Source organism: Balearica regulorum, chromosome 2 (genome assembly GCF_011004875.1).
Source record: "Balearica regulorum gibbericeps isolate bBalReg1 chromosome 2, bBalReg1.pri, whole genome shotgun sequence".
Classification (NCBI taxonomy): domain Eukaryota; kingdom Metazoa; phylum Chordata; class Aves; order Gruiformes; family Gruidae; genus Balearica; species Balearica regulorum.
Window position 1 is genome coordinate 104,762,016 of NC_046185.1, and position 26,104 is coordinate 104,788,119.

The following is a 26,104-nucleotide window of genomic DNA, read 5'->3' on the forward strand; positions in this document are numbered from 1 at the left end:
ATTTCACACAAAAGCACCCTGGCTTCAGCCGTGCCCGTGGAAGCGGGCGGTCATCCCCCACCCGGCGGACCGCAGCCAGGCCGTGCCGGAGCTTCCCTGGAAGTCTGGAGCGGCGTTACCGTGAGACCCCCACGCAGAGAGGCGGCTGGCAGGGCGGCAACGCAACGAGCGCCAGCAACAGCGCGGCGGCCCCCGCCGGCGGCGGAGCCGGGCGCAGGCAGGGCCGGGGCAGCTGCCGGGCCGGGGCGGGGTTGCGGGAGGCGGGAGCGGCTGTGCCTTAGCGAGGAACCGGAACCGTGCGCTCCGCCAGCTGCGGTGGGATCCAGCTGACAGGTACACCGTCAGAAAGAAACCGGCCCTGGTTAATTCTTTGGTTGTTATTCAGGTAACAAATACCTTCGTTTTCTTCTACAGAGAAGTGAGTGGGAGGAATGTATTCTGGGATAATGCACGCCGTTAACTTGAATTTAAAACAGAGCTAGGAAAAATTATATAGCTTTATTTTGCTATTGTTTGGCTAAGTCCAAAGTGATACAGCAGTGCCAGTCAACAGATCTGCAAGTAAGTAGTGAGTCAAGCTCTACAAAAGAAATAAGGCCAGCTCCAATTCACACTGAAGTTAATATTTAAATGTAGTTCTTTTTATTTGCTCAATTGTCTCAATCTGAGTCATATTTTCAAAGTTTTCTCTGCAATGTGAGGACCAGAACTTAGTACACATAGATTATATCAATATGTTACATATGAATATAGATGTAGACATACATGGAACCAGATAATGTTATGTAAATAGAAAATGTGAGGAGAGACAGCTTTTAAAAAAAAAAAAAAAAGAGTTAGTAATACTGCAGATGATACTAGTCCAAAATCAAAATTGTCATATCCTGAACAGGTGTTACATCTAGCACACTGGACAAGACATCTGATATCTGAATATGTTCAGGAGCAAAGCATTCAGTCTGTTAAAACAGATTCCCTTGATGTCTGGCCAGTCAAATCTGGCTTATAAATTTATTCATCCAGCTATTGCTTCTCATGGACATCGCTGTCACAGGAGAAGTGTGGGTTACAGACAGAGGTACAAGACATACCCTGGTAGTGCTGGAGGACAAAGAATAAATGCTTCTCAGACAAAGGTTGGTATCTGGAGAGCCCCCTTCCCTCTGCAAGGATCCTTCAAGTGTTTTTAGTTTACTGCTGTCAATACAATACTTTAAGATTGTACCTGGTACTAGCAGAACCCCAGTTCTTGAACCATAGCTGCAGTCTATTAATGGTTCACATGCGCGTCAAACATGGCTGAAATTGTAGCAGACTCATCATGTCTACACTAATTAAAAGATTAATTACATGCAACTAGCCTGTTTCTAGTGCACCAGATGGTTTGTTTAAAGCTAAACCAGCCGTTGCTGTGCTGTACTGTGGCTTCCTCATGGATCACCTTTCTGCTTGCGAAGTTTAGGAAGTGCTTCTAAAATGAATGCGGGTCTAACTCTGACCTTTGTGAGTGGTCTGTTATAATGGAGGAGGAAGCAGTGATGAAAGCAAATGGTGTAGTACAGTGCTGCCTTACTGGCATCTGCCAGTCAGTTGATCATGTCTGGTGCCCAGTTAACAGCGTAAGGTTTAGTTGCCATCCAATCTAAGTAAGTTACTGCAGGAGCATCAGGTTGTGATCATCAAAGCTGGACAACGCTGTCACAATATCACACCAAATCTTGTCTTTTATACTATACATCATTCATTGTGGAGGACTAATCTAGTGTAACCTTCTAAGGTCACGTTGTGTGATACTCTAAGAAATACACAGACTATAGCTGGGGAAATTTGCACAATTTTCAGAACCATATGGGGCTGGCAGGGTTCAAAATACTTCAGTTGGCAAGAAATAGATTAGGTATATTTAAGGACATGGTATTCCTTTGCAATATGGTTGCACTATTCACCTCATTGCTTTTTTTGCTGCTGTTTAGAACCGATTAGTGTTATCAGAGACACTATTTGTGGTGAACTGCAGCCTTGTTCTAACATGGAGGGCCCCTTCTAGCCCATGTACAGCAGCAGACTGGAACTGAGGCAGAAATGCAGGTCAAGATCAGGATAAAGCAGTATTACTGGTGTTGAGATTGTAAGCATTTAATAGATGCAGTTGGGATAAACCTGAGTTTGCTCAGGGCAAGGGTAAATATGGTTTGATAGAAACTTCCAATCTGCATTGACACCTTTCTGTCACAGGTTTGAATTCTGGTTACTTGCTGAAGCTTTGCGTGAGAGGACAGAAGCAGCAGGAAATCTCTGCCGAGCACTGTGTGCCCAAAATAAATCATCGTACTGCTATGGAAAATTGTTCTGATTCAGTTAGCACAATGTTAGGTTTCCTGGACCCAAGAGTAGAACACAGTATGGAATAGAGACCTAAAGCAAGTGGAGCACAGCAAACAGAATTGTAGGAAATTAGACATGGTTGTTGTTGAGACATGCAGCAAATCTTCAGCTGCCATTTTGTCAGTAAGCGCTGTCTCTAATTAGGCGTGTGGCTGTCTGCGGGGCCCTATCTTATTGCAGGATACATTTGCATGAGTGCTACAGAGAGGTCTGGGCTCAAAACTGTCTGGGCAGGGGAAAAGTTCTAGTATAAAGGACTGTGTTAGTGTGACTTACGGTATCTCCTCTAGTGCTCTTCCCCACTGGTTCAGCACATAGGCATGAGTGTGCTAAATTTTGTGGTAGGTAAGTTCAGGTATAGATCTGGGTGTTTAAAACACTGAAGGCAAGCAGTGTAGCAGCTGTCCAAGGATGGCCTTTCATCATGCAAATTTATTAGACCTAAACCATTCCTGACAGATGTTTGTCAGACCCATCTGAGCCTCAGTGCCTCCCTGCACTACCTGTGGCTTCACCAACCGTAATCAATAGGCAAGAAACTTTGAGTAACTGTCTGGTGGCCTCTGTTTCATACCACTGCTTATAGAAATGAATTTGTGAATAAGGTTGAGAAGCTACCAGATTTGTATGAAATCAATATTGATTTAGGACTAAAGTGAAACTATTTGAGAAGAACACCTTGTAGGACTGGATTTAGATCTAAGGGGGTGGATATTCCTTGGTGTTATTGTCTAAATCAGCACTTAGTGAAAATACTGGGAAGTTGTCTAATGTACCACGCTAGTACCACATGACTGTGGATTTATTCTGTATCATTAAAAGCAGTATTGAGTTCCATCAATTTCCTGTTTTACAGATGTGAATTTAAATGATCATTACGGCATCACTCCTTTAAGGGTGTTCTCCTAAACAAAGGAGTATTTCTTCTATTCCCCTGTTGCAGGTCATGGCAGAAGAAGAGTTGCCAGGCGTTTTGATTCTGGATATAGGAGGAACTCATGGTGTGCTAGAAAACCTTGCAGCACTTTTGAAGAAACACTTTTGCCTTATCACCATGAAGGAATTTCTTGAAAACAAAAAAGAAATGAGCAAAAAAATCCAATCTATTTTTGTGTTTGAGTGCAGGCCAACCATTAACCAGGAGCTTCTAGAAAGCCTGCCTAATTTAAAGGTAATTGGAAACTCTGGGGTTGGAGTCGATCACTTAGACTTGAAAATGATTTCTAACTTTGGCGTAAAAGTGACCAATACCCCACATGCTGTGGCGGACCCAACAGCAGACATAGGAATGGCCTTGATGCTGGCCTCTGCCAGAAGACTAGTGGAAGGTAATGTTTTAAATTTTCCTGGATCTTAGCTACTTCTTTGGCATATCTCACTTTTACTATGATACAGATGATCTCTCTGAATCAATATTTGGGATGATTTTATGGGGAAAAAATTCTGAGAACTCAATTTTCAGAGGCCTCTGCTTTTCCTATGTCGCACTTCTTTTTAAGGCACTGGTGACAAGAGTAAGGCCTCTGTCTAAATTATGCACTTTAAAGTAACTTGTGATATCCTGTTTGGAATAATATCTGGGCCTTAATTCTCCTCTGGCTGTTCACTGGGTGGGTTGTTTATAGCTGTAAAACCTGAATACAAAATGCATCCAAATCAAATGTCACTACTTCTTCATTTCCGCTTCGAACAAGTGTTAGGAGCTACAGGAAGATACAAAGCATTAATGGCCATATCCCCATCTCTAGAGCAATAATTAGTATAACTCTTCATTTTTTTCCTGCTTCTGTGAAGAGTTTATCTATTTCCAGGAGAGCATCAGCATTATTATTGAAATAGCTGATAATCCTTTTGACAAAGTTATATCCAAACTGTACCACCACCATTAGTTTGTGTCCTTAAAGGTAGGTCCTTTCCCCACGTGCCCTTGCTACGCAATGCCTTTCAGAGAAAGGAAGGTGTCAGTAGAGACTTACCACAAGAAGTTACCGCTGTCTTCAGGGACTCATAGTCTTTGTATCACTGCTGCTCCACCCCTGAGCATGAAATACCACCTCTTTCCCCATGATGTTTTCTCACGATTGCATCTTGCTGGACCTCAGTTTCTTTGTATACAAGCTCATAGAGATCCCTGTTTGAGCTGGAATTTGCAACCTTCACCCCCACTCAAGCAGTGGGGTTGCTTTGGGTTGTGATCCAGGAGAGAAATGGTGAGATTTGCCCCAGCTAAAAAAAAGTGAAGTCAATGCTTGCAGGGTGGTAAGTGTCAAAGAAGCTATTTTTGAACTTCCAGGAAAATACTCTAGCCACAGAAGAGTTAATTCCCTGAGGAGCCATTCCTCCCAGCACAGTACCCACCCGGGAGCCCCACTGTGTTACTGGCTCCAGCCCTGGCTGCAGGGAATGGCACCATTCAGGCCCTTCTATAAACTGGTCAAAATTAGCAAGGATGTTTTGTAAGGGGTGCTCCAGAGCCCCACTGCTGTGATATTGAGAAACTTTTTCTTTCCCCCAGATGTACAGTTACGATCGGTTTGTACCCATTTAGCATGTATTTACATTCAGGCTGCAAGATTGCAGTTTCTCCAGACACGAAGTATTTTGCTGTTGACTGGCTGGGAGTGGAAGTAACCAGAGCGACACTTGGGATTGTCGGAATGGGCAGCATTGGGTACAAAGTGGCTCAGAGAGCCAGAGCCTTCAACATGAGGATCCTGTACCATAACAGGAACCGAAGGTAAAAACATCTGGTTTCTGAATGTAATTAGTCAGGGGGCAGTGACGGAAACCACAGTTCTGCTCTGTGTCCCCAGTCTTCCTAGGCGCTTGTGACAGCTGTAAGCAGCATGAGGAACACAAGCGTGCCACGACTTCCTTGCTTTGGCTCCCTGCTGCTCCCCTTGGGAAGCAGCTCCCCCTTGCCTCCTGTGCTTGCTCTGCCCTGGTTAGCTGCTGGCAGTTTGGAACAAGGGCCATGTAACCTTTCTGAAGATATTGTCAAAGCAAACCAGGTCTTGTACCCTCATTGTGTCCCCTGTCCTGCCAGATTCTTCTTCAAGCTTCTGGCAGGATACCTGGCCCACCCAGCCAGTCACCCCTCTCGGCCCAGCCAGATCACTCATCACACCAGCACCAATGACAAGGGTCTTAACTTCTCTTAGTTTTATAGTTCCCTTTCTTTCAGACTTCACTTCTCCTTCATTCCTTTTCCACCCCAAGTCCTAACTCACATGTCAGGTAAGAAGAGACTTGGCATAGATGCAAGAGAGAAGAGTGGGGTCTGACTGCATCCCCAACCTCCTATACCCAATATTGCCTATGTGCTTTGCTTTCACACATACATCACTCCTTCAGTGACCTGCCACTCCTCTAGCCTCTTGCTCCCTCTAGCCCACATCCTTCCCACCTCCCACCATCTGTACCTATCCACGTCTTTTTCTTTATCTTGACCTCAAACCTCTCAATCTCTATGCTGTTCCAGATCTCCCCTAGGGCTGATTGATTGTTAAAGCCAGTTAGAAATAGTTGTGTCAATTTGGGGATGTGTTTTTTTTCCTTCAGAAGAAAGGAGGAGGAAGAAGCAGTTGATGCCCACTACTGTGAGAAGATAGAAGACTTGCTGCAGCAATCTGACTTTGTTATGTTGGTTGTGAATCTGACTCCTGAGACTCACAAACTGATTGGGAAAAAGGAGCTGGGGCTGATGAAACCCACAGCTACTCTTATAAATATCAGTCGAGGTAGGACAATCTAGAAGCACTGTTTGTGGCTCCACAGTTAAGGTTGTGTTTTGTCTGATTATGTTGACTTTCCCCCCTCCAACCTCAGTCTGTGATGTCCCTGTATTATTTGAGTCGTGAAGTAGCTGGCAGTCTACAAATGAATGACTTGTCATAGATTGGATACCATGTGTTCAAAGGTCCTATGGAATGTAGGGATGCTCAGCAGATGTTTTGTTCTCTTTATCCTTATCCTAAAGACAACGTCTTTTAGTGGAAATAACTCAAAGGTTTTTCATCACCAATGATGAATGGGGTACAAGGGAAAACCTAAGTTTCATTTGGAACACCTATGTAGAAAAGAAACCTCACATGGGATTGTGAGGCACTGAACAAGCTTATCAGATTATAGTTTTACTAAACAAAGCAGACATAAAAGAGTGGAAAGTTTGAAGAGATTAAATTATTTGTCTATAATAATACAGGAAGTCACTGTCAAAATGAAAAGACAGAAGCTGGTCACATCCCAGGAAAAGCCTATGCAGTGGACCATAATCCTCCTCTAATTACAGATTAATAAATAAACTCTCTGTTTGGTTTGGTTAATGGTTATTAGAAAGACGTTCTACTTTCTAACAAGACAAAGATCCTATAATTTTTCTCACTAGACCCTTGAGACCTTTCCCCACTCCCAGGTGAAAACACGTTCATTAACTCATCACGATAGCAAGATTTCATTTCAATGCAGGTGCAGTTATAGATCAAGATGCATTGGTAGAAGCTCTCCAGAATAAGGTTATTAGAGCTGCTGCTCTGGATGTGACATACCCTGAGCCTCTGCCAAGGTAAAGAAACCTGTTTTCCAATTGATGAATCTGAAATGTTTTAAACCGTGTGCAAAAGTGCTCTCAGAATCTTGATCTCAATGGGGAGTCTCTCTCACTGTTTAAGGGTAAGACCTCAGCCTGTTGCGCACAGTCATAAATAAATGACAAATTATTCACCTTTCCCACATCTGTCAGTTCTTTGCCAGCCTGACAGACAAGGCAATGAGACCAATAGAGAGGAAGAAGAAATGGGTAAGCAAGCTTCCCACAGCTTTCTGCTAGTTGTGTGCTTGTAGCCCTTTTATCTCAACATGCCATTGCTGTTTCCTGAGGTTCAATTCTTAATAACTAGCATGGGATAGCTGCAGAGTAAATTCCATGTGTAATACATTCTGTTCTTTCTGTTTCTTGCAGAGATCATCCTTTATTAAAATTAAATAACATCATCATAACCCCTCACATTGGAACCGCAACAGTCCAAGCTATCCATATGATGGCAGAAGAAGCAATAGCAAATATGCTGGCTGTTCTCAATGGCCAACCCATTCCAAGTGAAGTATTTCCCAACTGATGTGTTCCAGATGATATCACTAAATCACATATATATGGGAAGGCACTAATTCTTACAGTACCACTTTTAAACTAAAGAAAAAAACCTGTTCCTGCACTGCTCATGTTGTTACAATGCCGCAAAGCTGTCATCTCACTAGGCTTGATCTGTACTGTTATTTATAATTCTGAAAAATAAAGTGTAACTAATAAAAGGGATTTATTTGAAGATTTTAAACTGAGCAGTTGTGCACTTTGATATCTTCAGTCCATTATTTCAGTGAATACCTGTGTTCTGTTCCCAGTCATTGCTGCTACATTATGATAAGCAAGTACACCAAGCAGTTTGTGTAACACCCTCAAACATATTAAAGGTGAATTGAGCATCAGTTCCCTGCAGAAATTTGACTCTATGCTGAAACACTTTTCAGCCAATATTGCAATATTCTATTTTTATATCAAAACACTGAAGAAAGCAGACTGCTTTGAAATGATCGTACGCCTAAGGTTTTCTAATGTAAGAAGAGCTCTGCTTCATCTACATGTTAAAGCAAAGCAAAGCCAATTATTGAAAGAGTATCTTTGATTTTCCTGAGGGAATCCTTTGAAAACCAAAGTAAATCCCAAGAGATTTAGTTCCTCCATGCAGACAAAAATGATGTTTTTATCTTGACTGGCCATGAAACAGTGGTAGATCTGCCACTGAAAGCACATGGGTGAGGGCACAGCCTAAAGCAAAATTAGCGATCAGTCCTAACTTGCAGCCCTGAGCCAAGCTTTTTCTTACATTCTCTTTCCTATGAGCAAGCAACAAAGTCAGAAAATTCAGTAAAATGTTTGTCACCTCCATAAAGTCAGAAGCCTTTCCATTATTTTGCAATATGGTCAGATTTCTTGAAGGGGTGGTAAAATGAAGTTTTAGCACAGGAAGCGTAGACAGGCCAAGAGTTAGACATTCAGATGCAAATAGTGAAACACTACTAACAGGACAACAGCAAGTATTGCTACAGGGGATTCCAAGATCTTCAGCCCTTGAACAGCTCTCACAAAATTCCTATGGAAAATCAATGGTAGCTGTAAATAGTCTATTTAAAAAAACCCAAAAAACTGTCAAACACAGACAATCAGTGATTCCTGCAAAAAAACCCCATGTTTTTATTTGAGTGCATAAGTCCTTCTTGGAAAACACTTGCCTAAGCATCTATTATTTTGTTAACTTACGATAGCCTCAGGAGAAGGCACTGCAGTTAAGAAGTCACTGGTGTCTCTTCAGGACAGGAGGCTGCAAAAATCTCTGCAATGAAGGATTTAAAAATTAATCTGGTAACTCAAAGTCCATGATGAAGCTGTGCAATTTATTTTCACGAACTAGATCTGATCCAACATTTTTCTAAATTACTTAGACATGGTAATTTGTGATTTCGGGGTAGGGAAGGAGATTTATTGCAGCAGACTATTGATGGTCTGAAACTAATTAATGAGAAATAATTGTGTGTTATGAGGCTGGTGCCAGTGATATGAAACCTTACAGACCATGAGGAACAGAACTTGTTCAGACTTGATTATGTGTATGTGTATAATTGGTAGTATACTTGAAAGAGCTGCTTTCTTGTCTTGGTTTGTTTACCTATTTAAATATGTGGTTTATAAGATCTCTTGTTATAGATGTCATGAAACAGGACATGAAAGTGATTGATTATTCTTTTAAATGTCTGGAAATAATTATATGTCTTTCTTCTGACACTTTGTGTCTTTCTTCTTTGTGCAGATCATGGGAGGAGGAGAGCTACCTGGGCTTTTGGTAAATGAAATCGGTGGCATACATGGGATACTGCATGGCCACGTGGCGTTCCTGAAGAAACATTTCTACCTCATCACCATGAAGGAATTTCTTGAAAACAAAAAGCATATGAGTAAAAAAGTCCAAGCGATCTATTTGTGGTGGCACAAACCCATCATTGACCAAGAGCTCCTGCAGAGCCTGCCAAATTTGAAAGTGATTGCGAATTCAGGAGTAGGGATGGATCACCTGGATCTGAAACTTGTAGCTAGCTTTGGTGTGAAGATGGCTAATGCTCGATGTGCTGTTTCCAGCAGCACAGCAGATACTGGGATGGCTTTGCTGCTGGCATCTGCTAGAAGGCTAGTGGAAGGTAACATCTCAATTCTTTTGTGGCTTCTAAAAATCATACAAGATTTACCTAGCATTAACTTGACTTTTCCTAGAGTTATCTGTAGTGCACATAGTTTCACATAAAATGTAAAAATCGAAATATGTTGGGTTGGCAAATAGAATAATCAGTATTTTCATGTATTTTATATATCATAAATATATCTAAATTATTACATCACACACAAACATACATACCACATATTTCAACCAGGTATAAATATGAGTTTATTTTTATTTTATATGAGTTTATTTTTCACAGGTCACCAGCCTGGGTTGAACATACATGAGCAGAATCTAATCACATTCAATTCAAATACAACTTTTTGCTTTATGGACCAAGCAGTCTTAGAAGCTGGAATTTAGTTTTTAGAATAAATATGGCTGTAGACTTAATTTAACAGTTTCAGATGAACAACACACTGAAGTGTGCTTCCTACATATGAAAACTCTGAATTACCTTCTTCAGCAGTGCATTTTCAATGACTCTGACATTTGGCTGACATAAGATGGGCTTCTTGACATAATAGCGTTACAGTACTATTGACCAAAAGTGGGGGATGCCAAAGATCAGACACTCAGATGATTACTGCACTCACATGAAGAAATTAGAGTGTGAGAGGCAACAATGGAGCAGAATAAGGGTATATGCTGAAAGCTAGGGCTGGCAGGGTCATGGGCATATTCTGAGACTGCAATGGACTGGTTCAGAATCGGGGAATTTAAGGGGCATTAGAGAGCAAAAAAGCAGCCTGCTCCATTTTCTGCTAATAGCATCCTTTCTAGTTTCTTCCACAATTTTTCTTGCCATTTGCCCATATAGACCTACCCTTGGCTTGGTTAGAATGTCTCCTGCTTCATGAAAAGATCCTCCAGATTTATGCTATTAAAGGTACCTTTGATTTGCCAGCTGTACCCACAGGATTAATAGAAACTCAAAGGAGGCTTGTCTCCCCCTAAACCTGTTTCTGCCTCACAAGGAGGAGACAGATTAAAAGCAAAATTAATTTCTTGTTGCCATCTACATAAACTATCCCTGGTGGTATTTCTGATAGCTCTGCCCTGGCATGACTGAGCTTAGGTTTTAGAATAAATATGGCTGTAGACTTAATTTAACAGTTTCAGGTGAACACCACAAATCCTGAGGCATGTTTTAATACTTTCACAATATTCTGCATATGTTTTAGAAGAGGTGGCAATATCAGAGGACTGAAATACCAGAAGCCTGTCACCTTGCTAGCAGACTAATAAGTGCTGTCTCTGTGCATATAAGCGTATTTTCTGTGTTGTAGAACTATCCAAAATTCTGCAGGTTTAACATAATTGCGGAAATTACCAAGTAGTGATTTTAATAGAAGTCACACTTTTCTTTCCAATGAGAGTGGCAGAGGTGAACAGGAATCCTGTTCTTATTCTAAATAGCAAAACCAACATCTGGTGTTATTCTCCACATGACATTTTCAAACTCTGCAGTGTTACTGGCAATAATTATTTTGATTGTTGATGCAGAACAGGGTGATATTTTTGTGACTCTAAAGCAGGATTTTTAGGGGAGATTACAACAAAAGATTTTTTGTAGTATGGTGAGAATAAATGGGAATGTCATATACATGTGGCAGGGAAAGATGATACGTTAGAGAATCATCTAGGACATTACAAACACCATTGCTATTTAAAATGGTGCGTTTGTAACCATTAAAAGTGTGCTATGGTAGCACAACAAGCCCAGACTCTTTTGTCTTGTTCCTCTGTGTTGGATTCTGTTCATATCTCATATTGGACTGGGTTTTTTTGCAGGCTATCATGTTGCAATTTCTTCAGGCATGGAGTACTGTGAAGCCGATTTTCTAGGAGTTGAAGTTACTGGAGCTACTTTGGGGATCATTGGCATGGGCAACATTGGGTATAAGATTGCTCTGAGAGCCAAAGCATTTGAAATGAACATTTTGTACCATAACAGGAGACGAAGGTAAAGATATGTCTTTACCCTAATTACAGCAGAAACTCCCTTTTAAATAATCAGTATTTCCTTTTCAAGGAATTATGTAAGGAATATAGCAAAAAATGAGGGAATAAGGCCAAGATTAAAACAAAAGGAAAAAAAAAAAAAGAACGGTTGCCTCAAATCAGTCTTGAAAGGAATTACTTGGTGATTAAACACTTGGAAACTTAATTTAGGTTTTATATTAGAAATTCCAAGGTTTCTTGGAGATGTGAACAGAAGAAGGAAAATCAAGCTTATACCTTTTTTATTCTTATCATATCTTACTATAGGGACACATATTCTACCTTTGTTTATTTTTTCCTCATATTTTGAAGTTCAGGAGTGATCTTGTTGAAACTCTGAGTAACTGGAGAACTAGGCAACATATACTTGGCACAATATGAAAACTGATTAACTTGAGAGTTGTTCTTGAGAAAACCTTGTTTCTCTTCAAACCAGTAGGAATTTTGCCAAATATTTAACTGAATTTCACCCTTTATTTCTAGCCCCTCCCAACTTGTGTATCTGGGAATCCGATCCTTATTAGAGATTTAGCACAGGGGCTCTTCAATGTAAAGGTGAGCGAGATGCCCATGAACAACTCGAGGCCATTTCAATCAGGCAAGATGCAGCCAAGAAGCAGAACAAATGTTTACTGCTATAAACCATGATCTACCCTGAGACAACTTTACTCCTCTCTGACTAAAGGGAGAATCTGCAGTGCTAGTACATGTGGCTGTCAGTGATTTTCTCCATATGCAGACTGCAAAAGGAGGGTTACTGCTCTAGTTAGCCCTAACCAAATCACAAGGGTAGATGAGGCCAGAAATTTCTAGCCTTGCGTGGCAATCCTGTTACTTCAGGAATTATAAAAACTGCTCAGCAAACTCACATTAAAAAAGTACTAGTGAACACCCTCCTTAAGATCTTTCAGAATTTCTTCATAAACCACAAAAAAGAGAAAATAAGGCACAAATTCTTTTTTTTTTTTCCCCTGTGGTTCATCACTAACTCCCTCTGTTTAATATTTTTCAGTCTTTAATATTTATGTAAGAGTGCTGAGATGAGTAATCAATGCACTGTGCAACAGAAATTAAAAACCTGCTTATTTTAAAGTACATTTACACTTGAAGCTTATGTGCTGAAGCGAAATGCACTCTGGATGCTGCAAAACTGGCTGTAGTTCCAATCTGTTCTTTACCCACTTAATCTCTGGTTGCTGACCTGGACACTGAAAGAAAACAATGAAATGCATGCGTTAGGAGACACATGGTCCAAAGGTACACTGAAGTTATTTTCTTAGTGTGACTTCTTTCTTTTTTTCTAGATTAGCAAGGAGATAATTCAAAGCCATTCTCTTGCAATTGAGAGCAGAAAATTATACACACACACACAATCTCCTATCGTTGTTTCTTTACTTCCCAACGTTTAGGCAGCTAAATTTACAAAGAATAGGATAAATGGCAAGCTTTTTTTTTATTATTGTGAAAAGTTCAAACTAAAAATCTCTCTCTACTTTGGTAACTTTTGTGTTGAAGACTTCATTTTAGGAAAGTTCTGGGGCAGCCAGGAGCCTGCCAAAGAGCTGCCTTGCCGATTCCACTCATCAGAAAATGACAGGCTTACTGGCGGATGTCAACAGGATGAGGACCACTGGCATGCCCAGAGCTCACATGGATGAGTTCTGGCAAATGAGCTCTGATTTGAGCGATTACTGCATCCTGTGAGGTGCACCTTCCCCACAGGGGATCCAAGAATGGACCATGTGCTGCCATCTCTTCCAGTGCTTAGCCTTAGTCCACTAGCAGACTTTAAAAGAAGCCCCGGACGCTGCACTGCAGTGGCTGAGAGGCAGGCATACAATCCCTTGAAGGCTTGAAGCCTTCCAGAAGGGCCTAAACAGCCAGCTGAGACTAAATTCACCTGTTTGCTACATGAATGTGATAATCAGATCCTCTAGTTTGTATACCAGTGACATCACTGAAGAAAATATTTTCATGACTGATGCCCTGAAATATAGTGCGATCCTTTTTTTCCCCACCAGGAAAGAGCAAGAGGAGCAAGCTGTTGGCGCCACTTACTGCGAAAAGATAGACAACTTGCTCCAGCAGGCAGATTTCGTGATGGTTGTGGTGAGCCTCACACCTCAGACACGCAAGCTGATTGGGAAAAGAGAGATGGAGCTGATGAAACCCACAGCTACTCTCATTAACATCAGCCGAGGTACCATCCAGAACCCTTGACTGGCCTGATGAGAAAGTGTGAGCTGGCTCCTGCTGTGTTACACGCAGCACCATGCTGCATCCACGGCACAGCTGGCGCAGGCACTGAGGACAGATCAGGCATGGTGAAAATTCCTCTCTCTCCCCTTCTGTTCTCTTTTCGCTCTCAGACTGTTACCTGCAAATGGCACTCAGAGACACTTTTATTCCAAACCAGGTGCAGTAGTTGACCAAGAGGCACTGGTGACAGCCCTGCAGACCGGTGTTATCAGGGCCGCTGCTTTGGATGTCACCTACCCGGAACCATTGCCCAGGTTGCCATCTCTGCTTGTTTCTCAGAAACACGCATGAGCCCAGTCAGAGGGAGGCAGGAGGCATGCCTGCAGCAGGCGGGGAGCTAGCAGAGGCATCCCCACCCGCCCCTGGGGTGGAGGTTTGTGTAAAAGTGCCATGAATACAAATGGGATGCAGCCCAGATGTTGGGTCTGATAATAGGCCAAAGGGAAGCCTGGGTGCCAGGAAACAGCAGGAGGGGGCTTGTGTGTCGAGGGGAGCATTAAACCCCCTCCACAGAATCACCATAGGAAGCTGCAGCAGTGCTTCGCTTACAAATTGCTTTATCCGAGGGTGCAACTTGCTGTGAATGGGTGGAAGCTGCCTGAGTCATCCCCTCTTAGACCTGCTGCATTGCCCCGAGGTTTACCTCCCCACAGGCTTGTTTCCCCAATACCAGGCTGAAGTACTGCAGATCTCTTGGGCCCAGAGGCTACTTCGCTTCAGTAAAATCACACCTCTGCCAGAATGGTGCCTCATGGAGTTAACTGTGCTGGCTGCGTTTCAGGTTGGGGGTTGTTTGGCCGTGTGACCAAAGGTCTGTGTGCCAGGGCATCACTGTCCATGTCACAGTCACAAAACTACAGCTCCTACCATTGTGTAGAGTTAATGTGTCAGGAGGGCTTAATCCTCTCTTCTGACATAGCTGAAATTGCCGCCTAATGGCAAAGTCTGTTTTGGGACAAAAGAACACAGTATAAACTCTTAACATGTCCTTTTAATGTCTGAAAATTACTTGAGCCCAGCTGATGGGGTTCTGTGGATGTAAGTGGGGCTTGTAAAGTTATATTAAATTAACTTTAAATACAGTGCAAAAGCCAAAGTAGGACTCCTCTTTATTTGGACAAACAACAGTAGGTAACTTAACTATCTCTTTTTTTCCTTTCTTCCAGAGATCATACATTGTTAAAATTAAAGAATGTCATTATAACCCCTCACCTCGGCATTAAAACAGACAAGGCCACCTACATGATAACAGAGGAAGCAGTTGAAAACATACTAGCAGCTCTTAATGGTCTCCCCATTCCCAATGAAGTGCTCCCTAGCTGACGTGCAAAAGGATATCACCACTCTCTTTTTATTCTTCTCTTTCTCCCCATCAGCTCCAAAGGTTTTTTTATTCTTATGTTTTCCCCATTAAGAGAAACCTGTTCCAAGCGGGCACAGAAAGTTCTGGCTTGGTCTTAAATGACATTAAAAAAAGTTTTTACATTTTAATTTCCTTGCAAATTGGAGGAATACATTAACTTTCACTTCCAACCATAGATAGATGCATGCAGGCTTTAAGTGGCTCTGGTAAAAACAACTTGTGATTGCCAATGCACTTCTTGCTAGGCTCCCTAGTCCTAAAGAAAATGCCATTTTAGATTACATAATTCATTTTGTTCCCATTCTGTATTAGCTATCAAAAACAACAAAGTAAGCTACCTGGCTAGAAATATTACTGATTTTCCTTATGGCAGTCTCCATTTAAACTAGCTCCTGAGACACAAAATGCAGAGACAAAAGTAAGTTTTCAGAAATGTACTCAGAATCACTTATTTAAAGCAGACTGGATTTTAGAGGACAATTTAAAGTACTAGCACGAAGGAAAATTAGTCTTCAAGATGAACATGCTACTGTGTTTGTAATACCAAATTTATGTGCAGTCTACTGCCAGATTTTCAACTTGTGCAAATATTTGGAAGAACACTTGGAGCCTGCTAAGCTTCCAGCACCATTCTGTAAATTAGTGGGAACACAAAAGTCAATAAAAACACGCGCAGCATTAAAATCCAAATCTATACATTTTCCTTTGTATCACTGCTTCTGGACATTCACAAGAATAATTATATTTGAAATTGGATATAACAGGGAGCTTTACTACTGTAAAGAGAAAAAAAATACTTTGGCAAATTGTTCTTGTTACTGAAAAAAACAAAATCCCGTGGCTTTCCTCCACTAGAAATAGCACCTTATATTACAGTTAGTCATTCAAATTCCACAATAAAATGATCTCTTTAAATAGAAGAATGCTCATCCACCTCACTAAAGCTTTGTAGGAAGCAGTTTGCTGTCCTTTCAGTTGTCTTTATGTACTCTCTGTTGTCTTAATACAAGTCCAAAAGACAAATAAACCAATACACAACTCAAAGTGGCAGTGTTGTGCATTTTATTATGTAGTATGACTTCATGAATAGTATGATTATTTAATTTATCAGTAATATTTATACCAAAGTTGCCATTAAGCGCAGCTAGGATTTTGCCTGTAGTCTCATGCATCTTTACAGAGCCATTTCCACTTCTTTTTTCTTGCAGAAGGTTATCACTGGTGCTTGCCAAAAGACACTTCCTTCCACCAGTTTAACATACAATGATGTTACCAACTCTTGCACCTCAGGGAAACAAGACATTGCAGCTTTTCAGGAGCAGCAAGTCGGATGGCAAGAATTTCAAGACTGTTCCAGGTACCTCCCTGTTCTCTGAGGTACAGGTGCCCAGTATGCCTTTTATTGTCACCTGTATGACCTTGACAAAAATAAGTTAAGTTTATTCTTACAAAATAAAGGGGTAAGCAATAAATTACAGAGCTGAAAACAAAGCCACAAGAAGCTAAAATAGCAGAGGAAAAAACCCCACAACCTTTTACTAGATCAATATCCTAAAAAAAACACACAAAGTTTTGCACATGCAAACTTTTCTCCAGATGTGAAGCAGCAAACATAAAAGCAGATACAGCACTTCATTTCAGTTCTACATAAATCAATAGAACATGCTTGGCATTTGCTTGGAGTTTTACTTCTACTTTTGCACGTATTTCAGGAATCTAGGCTGATTAGTTACAAAGGTGCTCCCTGCCAGTGGGGTGCTTTAGACAGGAAGACACAGTGCTAGAAAACAGGGTACCTGTCAGTCATTGGAGTGATGGGTTGACTCACAAACAATACCTAACAACTTGGCATTCCAGAGACTGGAAATCATCACTTGAAGGACACCTTCCCAAAATGTCTTCAGGAAGCTACTACCTCTCTTTTCAAGTTACATTGCAAAAAATGGCCCTTTGTTTCCTCCCTTTCCTTAATCTATAAATACTTACATCAAATAGCATCAAATTAACTGACAGTTAAGGAAATCTTCCTGTGCTTACTAGATGCTGTTTCCAATCTCTGCTATTCTACTTAGATTGTGCTTGGAAAACACAATACATCCAATCTAATGATTACTAAAAATGGATCCAAAAATGCAGTGGCCACATGAGCAAAGATATGATCCACTACAGTTCACTCCATTGATTCAAATTTGTTTGAAACATTTTGACAGGCAAACAGTACGTGATCTGGAATAAAGCACTGCTACAGTAGTCTACTGGAAAAGCTGGCCTTACCTACAGCAAACAGACGGGTTAGCGATAACACTTCATGATGGTTTAGAGTGAGTGAAATGCAAATGCATCGCTTGGGTTGGCCTTGCCTGAAACAACACACTCATGAATACAGATTTCCTGCCTCTGCTTTTTTTGTCCTATGAATCCTGGTCACATACAATACTGCTTCATAACACATAACGTAGACATGGGAAATGTATGTCCTTATCCACTTTCATGATTAAGCTAGTCTATACATCCCACCTGGGAAATGCATTACACTAAATTATACAAAAGTCTTTTAGGCTAATGCAATACTTCAAAAGTCTTATCCTAAGAAACAATTATTATGCAAGCACCTTATTAACACTGCAGGCATCAGCTTGCCCTGCAGTATTACATGGACACCAGTGCAATATTTAATTCTCTCTCCATACCCACAGACATTATTAATTTCAGAGAACTTTGTCACAATGCTGTGTAATAGATCCCTTTCTATAGTAGAAAACTAACGGCACGCTGCAAGACTTTAATTCAGCTTAACACACTGCATGGAGGTCTATAAGGTACTCTACAAATTAAATCAACTTAGAACATGATAGTGCACTGGTGCAACACTTTCATCTTGTTTTACCTTCATCAGACTTCGCTTGTGGTAACTGTTGTTTGGCTGCTGCTCACACTCTACTCTGTGACATTCTGTGTCTTAGTAATTCAAGCAGCTCTTCAATCACTCAAAATATAAATGGCTTCCTGACCTCATCTGTCATGTATGTTGCTACACATATACATCTCCTGTAGAGATATAACAGCTCCTGAACCACAACTTGAAAATTAGATGTTCAAGTTACATAAAAAAACAACCTTTGAAGCCATCTGATTCTCTCCGCATCTAACTACATAACACAAATTTTCTTGACATTTTATATGCATGTCCTGGATCTTTGCTTAAAAGAGAGTGACATTCCTTTGACCTTTTTTTTTTTTTTTCTCCTCTGACTAACTGCGCCTTCATTTTGTTCATTCAAATTTGTTGATTTGCTATACAAAGGGAAAAACTACCGTGTTGTCCTTCCAAAGTTTTGGGGTTTTTTACCTTCACTGCTAAAATGTGACCTTCTTCCTCGATTCATGGTAAGAATGTGTCTTTGAAAGGGGCTTTACAATGGCCCTTTGACCACAGGTATGGTAACATGAGGAGTAAGTTAAAAGATCACCCATTATGTCTTATCAGCAGACTTGGAAGCAGTTATGTGAAACAGGAAATGTGTAAGCATTTTAGGGTTTGTTGCCTTTTTTTTACAGAAGAAAATTAAAGTAGATTTAGCTAAGAATCCAGTTAATATGCTGAAACTCCATCTTGCTAATGAATGAATTTTTGCTTTAAAGTTTAACTGTCTGAACTTGAAATCCATGTAAGCAAATGATACTCAAAGATCATCACCAGGACAACAAGAACAATTTATGGTTTTGTGTAATTATTACAACATTTTATTACACTTTATCTTTTCATTAGTAATTTTATAGAGGATTTGGTGTTAAACTTGACTGCCTTAATGTTCGGCATATCAAAATGTGTTTGGTAGAATTCAAGAAGGTACAATTTTGTAACCCATGCTTTTGCAAACCACTGCAATAGTCAGGAGAGACACAGCAGTGCGCAATTACTGGTTATTTCGTAGCGTGGAAGGAGAGAGATCCCCGGTGCCCGCAGGAGTTGTGTTCGCCGGCTCCTGAGCTGTTCTCAGCACCCACTCAAGTGTCTGCTGCCCACTGGCACAGCAATGGGGCACCTCCAGCACAGGTTTAGCGGACAGAGTACTGAAGCTGTACTTGGCAGCCTCCATTACCGAGGATTTACAGTCCAAGTAACCTCGTCAGGATAAATTTCACGCGTTTCTCATCTGGGATAGGCACCAGACTGCCTGTAGCCAGAGTAACAGCTGCAGTGACTGAGCACCTGAGCCTGCCCAGCTGCTTAGCTCTTGAGGAGAGGTTTTGAGAGTATTCTTAGAATCATTTAGGTTGGAGAAGACCTTCATGTGTGCAGAGATGTGTCCTGGTGTCTGCTGGTCAGAGACAACTCTTCGTGCCACGTTAACTCGTGCACATAGTGTGATGATCAACAGAGAGACCAGACCATAGCCGGTATTCAAAGGTAGTATGGAAAAAACAACGTGCTTGCCGCTAATGCAAAACCCCGATTATTCTGAAATTGCTAACAGCGCAGAAACACGGTACATTTTTCAGAGCATGCGATTATTCGTGAACACCTTTGGTCTCTCTCGGCTCCTCCGATGGGTTTGGGGTACACCTCCCGCCGCCCTGGCACCTCCTCTCCTCCCCATTCACCCCAACCGCTGGCCCGCGGAAGCGCCTTTGCGGGCGGCAGCAAGCAGCCGGCCGGCCCCGCGGAGGACGCGCAGACGGCCGGGCAGTCCCTCTTTGGGCGCCCGGCTCGGTGCCAGCGGGAGGCGGCCCCTCTCCGCCCTCGCCCTCCCACGGCCCGGCGGCGCGGCTGGGGCGCGCCGGCGGCGAGCGGGGCCGGCGCAGGTGAGTGTTGGGGCCGGCGCCGCGGGACCCCGGGGCACTGGGAGCGCCTCTGCCGGGCGGCGGACACCGGCCGCGGCTGTCCGCCGTCCCTCCGGGGGTCTTTCGCGCCTCGGCCCTCGCCGCAGCCCCGGCCGCGCGTGGCCGCGGCTCAACAGGAGGTGGGCGGTACCGTCGGTAGGACCGGGCGTGCGGGGCACGGGGGTCTCCCCTGGGGGTCTCCGCGCCCCGTCCCACGGCCCGCCTTGGCTGGGAGCGGGACCGGGAGGGAATCTCGCCCGTTCCCTGCCGTCCTTCAGGGCCGGACCGAGCCCTCCGGCCGCCGGTCCAGCTCCTTCCTATCTGCAGTCCCACTCGCGGGCTCGCCGGGACAACTGCAAACGCCTTCAGAAAGGGCTCAACCCGCCCTGAGCCTGGAAAACTAGCTCCGGCGGCTGGAGGTTTGGCGGGGGCGGGGGGGGGGGGGGCGCCGGCCCTGCCAAGCAGGCGGTGCGAGAGCTGGGGCACCCTGTTCTAGCAGCCCCGGAGCTGGGGATCCTGCCTGGGCTCGGCCGAGGACAAAAGTTCTGCCAGCTGGTGCCGGGCCCACATCGGCCTTTTCTGTTCCCCTGGCGCTACGGCTGTGTTTTCTAGGTGGTTAAGAGGCAGCGTGCAGGTCTCATCTTTAACTTGAGGTAACAGGCTTGATTCTTCCCAGAGTCGGCAGAGTGAAGAGTTGTCGGGACACTGAAGGAGACCGAAGAAAAAAAAGGGTAAACTTATGTTCAGGAAGTAAATTGATAACTCCAAAGTTCATAGTTGACAAATAATAGCTCTGTAAAAAACGAGATTTTTGCTGAGATAGTCTCATTAATGCTAATTACTTCATATGGCTGCATAGGTGGCAATCAAAGGTAGAACTTGTGGGCTAAAGGATACCCTTCTACTCACATGGCCACATTCTTAAATTATGAAGACTTTGGCCTTTAAATATTGAATACTGAACAGGAGTAACATCTGGTAGCTCTTTTGTTTAAGTGCATAGCAGGTATGCCAGAAACAAAGTTTTCTTGTCTTATTAACAAGATTATATAAAAATTGAACAGCCTCCTGAATAACACAGGAAGCACACAAGTAAAGTTCTGCATGTGGGAGTGAGTATCTTTAGCCAACTCTCATCAAGTGGGAAAACAGCATGTAATAGAGCCAATCAATTCCTAATTTAAAAAAAAACATATAATGGGTCACTTAAGGATATGTCCTTTTGGTTTTTCATTGCTTTTATAAGGCATGGAGGGCCAGGAACTGCCTTATGTGCTAATTGACTGTATAGGAGGGAAGCACGGAGTATATGAAGACCATGTTGAATTTCTGGAGAAACATTTTCATCTCATCACCATGGAAGAATATGTTGAAAACCAGAAATTTCTCAGCAAAAAGATCAGAGCTATTTATATGTGGTATCACAAACCAGTTATTAATGAAGAGCTGCTCCAGAGCCTGCCTAACTTGAAGATAGTTGCAAGCTCTGGAGTGGGAATAGACCACTTGGACCTGAACCTCCTCTCCAGCTACAGTGTGAAAGTGTCCAACACTCCATTTGTTGTTTCCACTGACACTGCAGACTTGGGAATGGCTTTGATGCTGGCATCTTCCAGGAGAATTGTGGAAGGTAATAACTGGAAGGTAATAGTCTTTTTATAGAAAAGGTGACTCTTCAAAACATGCGATTAGAAAGTGTGTGCTGATGCAAAGGTAAGCTTAGAAGTAGAAATACAGGAAAACACAGGGATGAGGAAAAAGTTAAGACAAACCTGTCATATTGACAATAATTTGCACACAGTGCATACAGTTTCCAAACAGGCGTATCAGCAAGGTAGATGTGTTCCTTCTTCAGGCAGCCCTAAATTCAGGCCTCTTCTCCCTCAGCCCATAGCCACTTGTTCGTTCTACTTGTTCACCGCAGTCTTGTTTTTCAAGTTCTAATAAAAAGGGATTAAAAGGAGGTATTTTCAAAGAGGCTTGAAACCTGTCTTTGCCAAGCTAACATGTATCTGAGTCATTATGAACAAGCTGTCCAGAAATCTGTCCACCATGCTCTGTGTTTCTTTTCCCTGCCAACTTTGGTGTATCTGCAAGATAGCTCAGAATCCTATTTCGGCCTTACTGAAAGTCTTGATAATACTACAACCGATTGATCAGTTGCACCATTCAGTATTTACAATGTAGGTGACATCCATGGCACTGCCAGTTTCATAAGCCCTGCTGATGAACCACCATGAGTAAGAAGCTGCGTTGCTGAGGTGCGTTTCAGTGGTGCAATGTCTGTACTGCAGGTAGAGAGAGATGATGGGCAGGTGTGTGATGTACATCGAAGGGAAGTTGCTCCTTTGGCCTTACCTTCCTTGTCTGCCAAAGACTGACTGGATATGTTTCTATCCTGAGCAAGAAATCAATGTCACCTGTCATGTTGACAGTGTAGCATTATTCACTTCTTATCCAGAAACACAAAAACATTATGTTACTGGTCCTCTGCTTCTGCCCTGTCCTTTGGGGAAAAAAAGTAACCAGATGCCCGGACATCCTTTACATGATATATTTCCTTCTTTTCCCTCCTCCAAGGCTATCAGATTGCTGTCTCCCCTGACACCGAGTATTTCCCCGCTGACTGGCTGGGGGTTGAGGTTTCTGGGGCGACCCTGGGGATTGTGGGAATGGGCACCATTGGCTACAAGGTGGCCAAGAGAGCCAAAGCCTTTGAAATGAAGATTTTGTACCACAACAGGAATCAGAGGTAAAGCTGGTTGCAACTCCATGAAAGGTCTATTTTGTCACTGCTTTTAAACATTATTTCTACCTTTTACTGTCAAACTGATCTCCTGTTCTCTCCGTGTTAGGGTAGGATGATGTGTTCTCTGCACTATTATTAAATACTGTGCCAGGAAGCAGCGAGGGCCACAGATCATGGCCAGGTTCACCCAAAAGTCCAAATCATCAGGCGAGCTCATGGCAGTGAGGCAGGGTGGAGGCCAGATGGGGGCTGAGAGGAGCTGGAGGCCGGCCCTACTGCAGCATTGCTGGGGCAGGGGCTGCCGGCCCAGAGGGGAGCTGCCATGGGGTCCTGGGATGTGGAGGAGCCCCGGGGGGCCAGACAGGGACAGCCAGGGCTGGTGGTGCCCTCAGGGCAATGACAAGTTGTTGCCTCGTTATGGGCTCTCTATTTTAAGTGACAAAGTGCATATATGCAAGTCATTAATTTCCCAACTTATACAGAAACAAAGGAAGGAATGGGAGAGATCTTACTGGTGTCCCAATGAGTCAGGGCTCTCTGGGCCTTCCTGTCATGTCGGTGACATTGCAATAGACTGAGGGAAGGAGAAATAGTCTGGGAGGACATAACTTCTGTGACTTAGCTTAGGCAAGGATGCAGGCAGAGTCATCTCGCCCTTTCAGAGACAGCTGACAATGAAGAGCCGGACTTGCCAGCCCATTTGCTGTCCTCTCGATGAGGTGTATGTGCCCTTCACATGTCGTAACTCCCATCAGGCCCATCCCATCCTTTTCTCTTATGGGAATCTGATGGGAGCCGGGCGGTACATGCCCCAACCTTGTCTTGATACAGATCGGATGGACTGGCAGGTTTCAGTGAACCAGCACTGATGCACAGAGCAAGCAGATTGCTGCTAACACAAATTTCTGAAGATTTAACCCTTGCCCTGTCTTGTGGGTTTCCTCAGTAATTTTCAGACAAGTTAGTTTTCACAGGGAAGGGAATTCATGTCAAACATAAGTCTTGCTTTTGGGTTGGAAAAGAATCCCCGTTACAACAGAAGCTGTGACACAAATGCATTTATTTTATTATTTAAGCAGTGCATTTGCATTGTGCTCATTTCTTACTTCTCATCCCCATGCGTATAGTACTGCACATTTGTGTATAGTGCACTTGATATTGTGGGAAACAGCTTAACATTTTTCTTTACTGAGTTTCAGTCAGATAACTGGCTAACTGCTTTGCACTACAGAGCAAAGAAAAGAGTTAAGAAACCTTTTCACTAATGGTGATTTGAACTTTTTCTTGTTGCTTACTACTGGAGTTTAATTTGGGTTTTTTCCCCTCAGAAACAAGGAAGAAGAAAGTGCTGTTGGAGCTATTTACTGTAAGAAGATAGATGATTTGCTCCAGCAATCAGATTTTGTGTTGCTGTCTGTGAACCTGACTCCACAGACACACAAACTGATTGGGAAGAGGGAGCTGGAGCTGATGAAACCCACAGCTACTCTCATTAATATCAGCAGAGGTAGGGTGCAGAATAAACAAAACTGCATTATGGTTTGCTGGCATAAAAAGTCCTGGGAAAACCCAACCCTAATATTGAATCTGTCACTCTGAAATTTTCAGTAAATTCTGTGATTAGTAGATTATTTAGATGTTCGTGGTCATCTCTCAGCAAAACATTTAAGCATTTACACAATTACGAGCAAGTAGGTCTCTAAAAGGTTAGCGAGCTTTGTTAGAAGCCTGTGCATATTTGTGTAATCTCCTACTTAAGCTTTTTATTTGTTTAGTGCAGCCTTGTTGCTAACATACATCAGGGTGGCACAGCCCACTTTGAAGTCTGGCTTTGTACTTTGTTTTATGGTGCTACATACTGCCTTTTAAAATTCCCGACTGCCCAACTCTGATGCACGTACCCAAGCTTCCTCCTCCCACATCACCACACTCTCTGTTGCTGCTTCTGCTTTGTGTACATTGCTAGCCCTGCTGTTGGCCTGACCACCATGCCCCAAAAGATGGTGAAAGAACAGTACAGAATATGAAAATAAAAGTATCCTTCTTACTGTAACCCAGGTCTGGTTGTGGATCAGGATGCTTTGGTGGAAGCCCTTCAAACCAAAGTTATTAAGGCAGCTGCTCTGGATGTGACATACCCTGAACCTTTGCCGAGGTAGGACATGTATTTAAGTTAAATATAAATGAGTGTGTGTCTGCGGTTCAAACTAAGTACAAGTTTGTGAGCATGTGAGAAGTTACATAATTTCGTTAGTAGCAGTACATAATGTATGTGCACTAGTCCCACTGAAACATGTCCCCAGTCCTTCCATCCCTGCCAAACAAAATTCACACTGACTCATTTGGAGGATTTGTTGCATAAAAAACCCGCAAGCTAGGCAGCAGTTTCAACTCCTCTGAGTACGCTTGGGCCATGCAATTAGTTTTGATTTTTAATTATTATTTTAAATATTTCCCTGGCTCCCTTCAGGTGACAAAATAACAGATGAATGCTCTGTGAGTGGCTAGCTCAGTATTTCTTTTCCTTTCCCAGGGATCACCCTTTGTTAAAGCTGAAGAATGTTGTAATAACTCCTCACATTGGAAGTGCCACCAAGAAGACACGCCGCCTTATGATGGAAAACATGATGGAAAGCATACAAGCAGGTCTTACAGGTCTTCCTATCCCTAATGAAGTATTACTGTAAAGCGGTCTGCATTTAATGTTAATGCCATTAGTGTTTATCCTGGTGTGAGGAAACAGTAATTTGATCACTCTTCATGTAGTCATCCTGTGTGTGTTTTACAGATAAAATGTATAATGCATGGGTTTAATTTATTTAAATAACCAAAAGCAATTCTGTGTGGAAACTGCAGTATTTTGTCATGACTTCAATGAAAAACTCAAGAGTCCAGAGTCTTGTCATCGGTGTAATTTATTTTGCTCACATCCTATTAAAATTGCCCATTAACATAACACCAAATGGAAGGATGTTTAAATTGTATTCTAATGCCACCGACGAACAACATGGCACAGCAAACCGCCGTCAGTATTAGATGCTCCAGCAGCAGTGCTTATCTAATGGGGAGTAGTTTGCAAGGCCTTTGCCGGGGTAGCCCTTTAATAGAAACACAGCAACCAGGTTTATTTTCACTTCCAAGAAAACTCACCCAAATAACAGCGCCTGTGCACAGCTATGCCTGCACGGGGCTTGGCTACGCGTGTGTACGAGCCCTCCACCAGCTCGGGCCCTCAGGCTCGCCTGTGCCCGA

At 42.7% G+C, this 26,104-nt stretch overlaps 3 protein-coding genes across 10 annotated transcripts; all 3 read left to right on the plus strand.

Moving 5' to 3' along the window:
• The first annotated feature begins 260 nt into the window (after window positions 1–260).
• Window positions 261–7,720, plus strand: LOC104630865 (putative 2-ketogluconate reductase). 2 transcript variants are annotated; one of them, XM_075745207.1, is made up of 7 exons: window positions 266–385; window positions 893–1,136; window positions 3,329–3,713; window positions 4,951–5,122; window positions 5,947–6,125; window positions 6,853–6,949; window positions 7,346–7,720. In XM_075745207.1, the coding sequence occupies exons 2-7, from the start codon at window positions 936–938 to the stop codon at window positions 7,500–7,502; spliced, it is 1,191 nt and encodes a 396-aa protein (XP_075601322.1). In that variant the 5' UTR covers window positions 266–385; window positions 893–935; the 3' UTR covers window positions 7,503–7,720. The 2 variants fall into 2 exon arrangements, with proteins under 2 accessions (XP_075601323.1, XP_075601322.1); XM_075745208.1 differs by lacking the exon at window positions 893–1,136 and having other exon boundaries at window positions 261–385.
• A 1-nt stretch (window position 7,721) lies between these two features.
• Window positions 7,722–17,213, plus strand: LOC104630279 (putative 2-ketogluconate reductase). Of its 3 annotated transcripts, none has more exons than XM_010304751.2 (6): window positions 7,722–7,854; window positions 9,249–9,633; window positions 11,448–11,619; window positions 13,679–13,857; window positions 14,074–14,170; window positions 15,083–16,323. In XM_010304751.2, exons 2-6 carry the CDS (start codon window positions 9,252–9,254, stop codon window positions 15,237–15,239), a joined length of 987 nt encoding a protein of 328 aa, XP_010303053.1. In that variant the 5' UTR covers window positions 7,722–7,854; window positions 9,249–9,251; the 3' UTR covers window positions 15,240–16,323. The 3 variants fall into 3 exon arrangements, with proteins under 3 accessions (XP_010303053.1, XP_075601325.1, XP_075601326.1); XM_075745210.1 differs by lacking the exon at window positions 7,722–7,854 and adding an exon at window positions 8,681–8,888; XM_075745211.1 differs by lacking the exons at window positions 7,722–7,854; window positions 14,074–14,170; window positions 15,083–16,323 and adding exons at window positions 8,681–8,888; window positions 16,488–17,213.
• Window positions 17,214–20,024: 2,811 nt separating this feature from the next.
• Window positions 20,025–25,746, plus strand: LOC104630769 (putative 2-ketogluconate reductase). Of its 5 annotated transcripts, none has more exons than XM_075745247.1 (7): window positions 20,025–20,085; window positions 20,780–20,834; window positions 21,350–21,733; window positions 22,684–22,855; window positions 24,181–24,359; window positions 24,911–25,007; window positions 25,386–25,746. In XM_075745247.1, the coding sequence occupies exons 3-7, from the start codon at window positions 21,352–21,354 to the stop codon at window positions 25,537–25,539; spliced, it is 984 nt and encodes a 327-aa protein (XP_075601362.1). In that variant the 5' UTR covers window positions 20,025–20,085; window positions 20,780–20,834; window positions 21,350–21,351; the 3' UTR covers window positions 25,540–25,746. The 5 variants fall into 5 exon arrangements, with proteins under 5 accessions (XP_075601362.1, XP_075601360.1, XP_075601359.1 ...); XM_075745245.1 differs by lacking the exon at window positions 20,025–20,085 and adding an exon at window positions 20,096–20,259; XM_075745244.1 differs by lacking the exon at window positions 20,025–20,085 and adding an exon at window positions 20,317–20,522 and having other exon boundaries at window positions 20,716–20,834.
• Window positions 25,747–26,104: the final 358 nt, after the last annotated feature.

Coding starts and splice junctions, on each gene's coding strand:
- LOC104630865 (XM_075745207.1), top strand. CDS start 936: ATGTTCAGGAGCAAAGCATTCAGTCTGTTAAAACAGATTCCCTTGATG. Junction 1,137..3,328: donor TAAATGCTTCTCAGACAAAG/GTTGGTATCTGG, acceptor CCCCTGTTGCAG/GTCATGGCAGAAGAAGAGTT. Junction 5,123..5,946: donor TACCATAACAGGAACCGAAG/GTAAAAACATCT, acceptor TTTTTCCTTCAG/AAGAAAGGAGGAGGAAGAAG.
- LOC104630279 (XM_075745210.1), top strand. Junction 11,620..13,678: donor TACCATAACAGGAGACGAAG/GTAAAGATATGT, acceptor TTTCCCCACCAG/GAAAGAGCAAGAGGAGCAAG. Junction 14,171..15,082: donor TACCCGGAACCATTGCCCAG/GTTGCCATCTCT, acceptor CCTTTCTTCCAG/AGATCATACATTGTTAAAAT.
- LOC104630769 (XM_075745247.1), top strand. CDS start 21,352: ATGGAGGGCCAGGAACTGCCTTATGTGCTAATTGACTGTATAGGAGGG. Junction 21,734..22,683: donor TTCCAGGAGAATTGTGGAAG/GTAATAACTGGA, acceptor CCCTCCTCCAAG/GCTATCAGATTGCTGTCTCC. Junction 22,856..24,180: donor TACCACAACAGGAATCAGAG/GTAAAGCTGGTT, acceptor TTTTCCCCTCAG/AAACAAGGAAGAAGAAAGTG.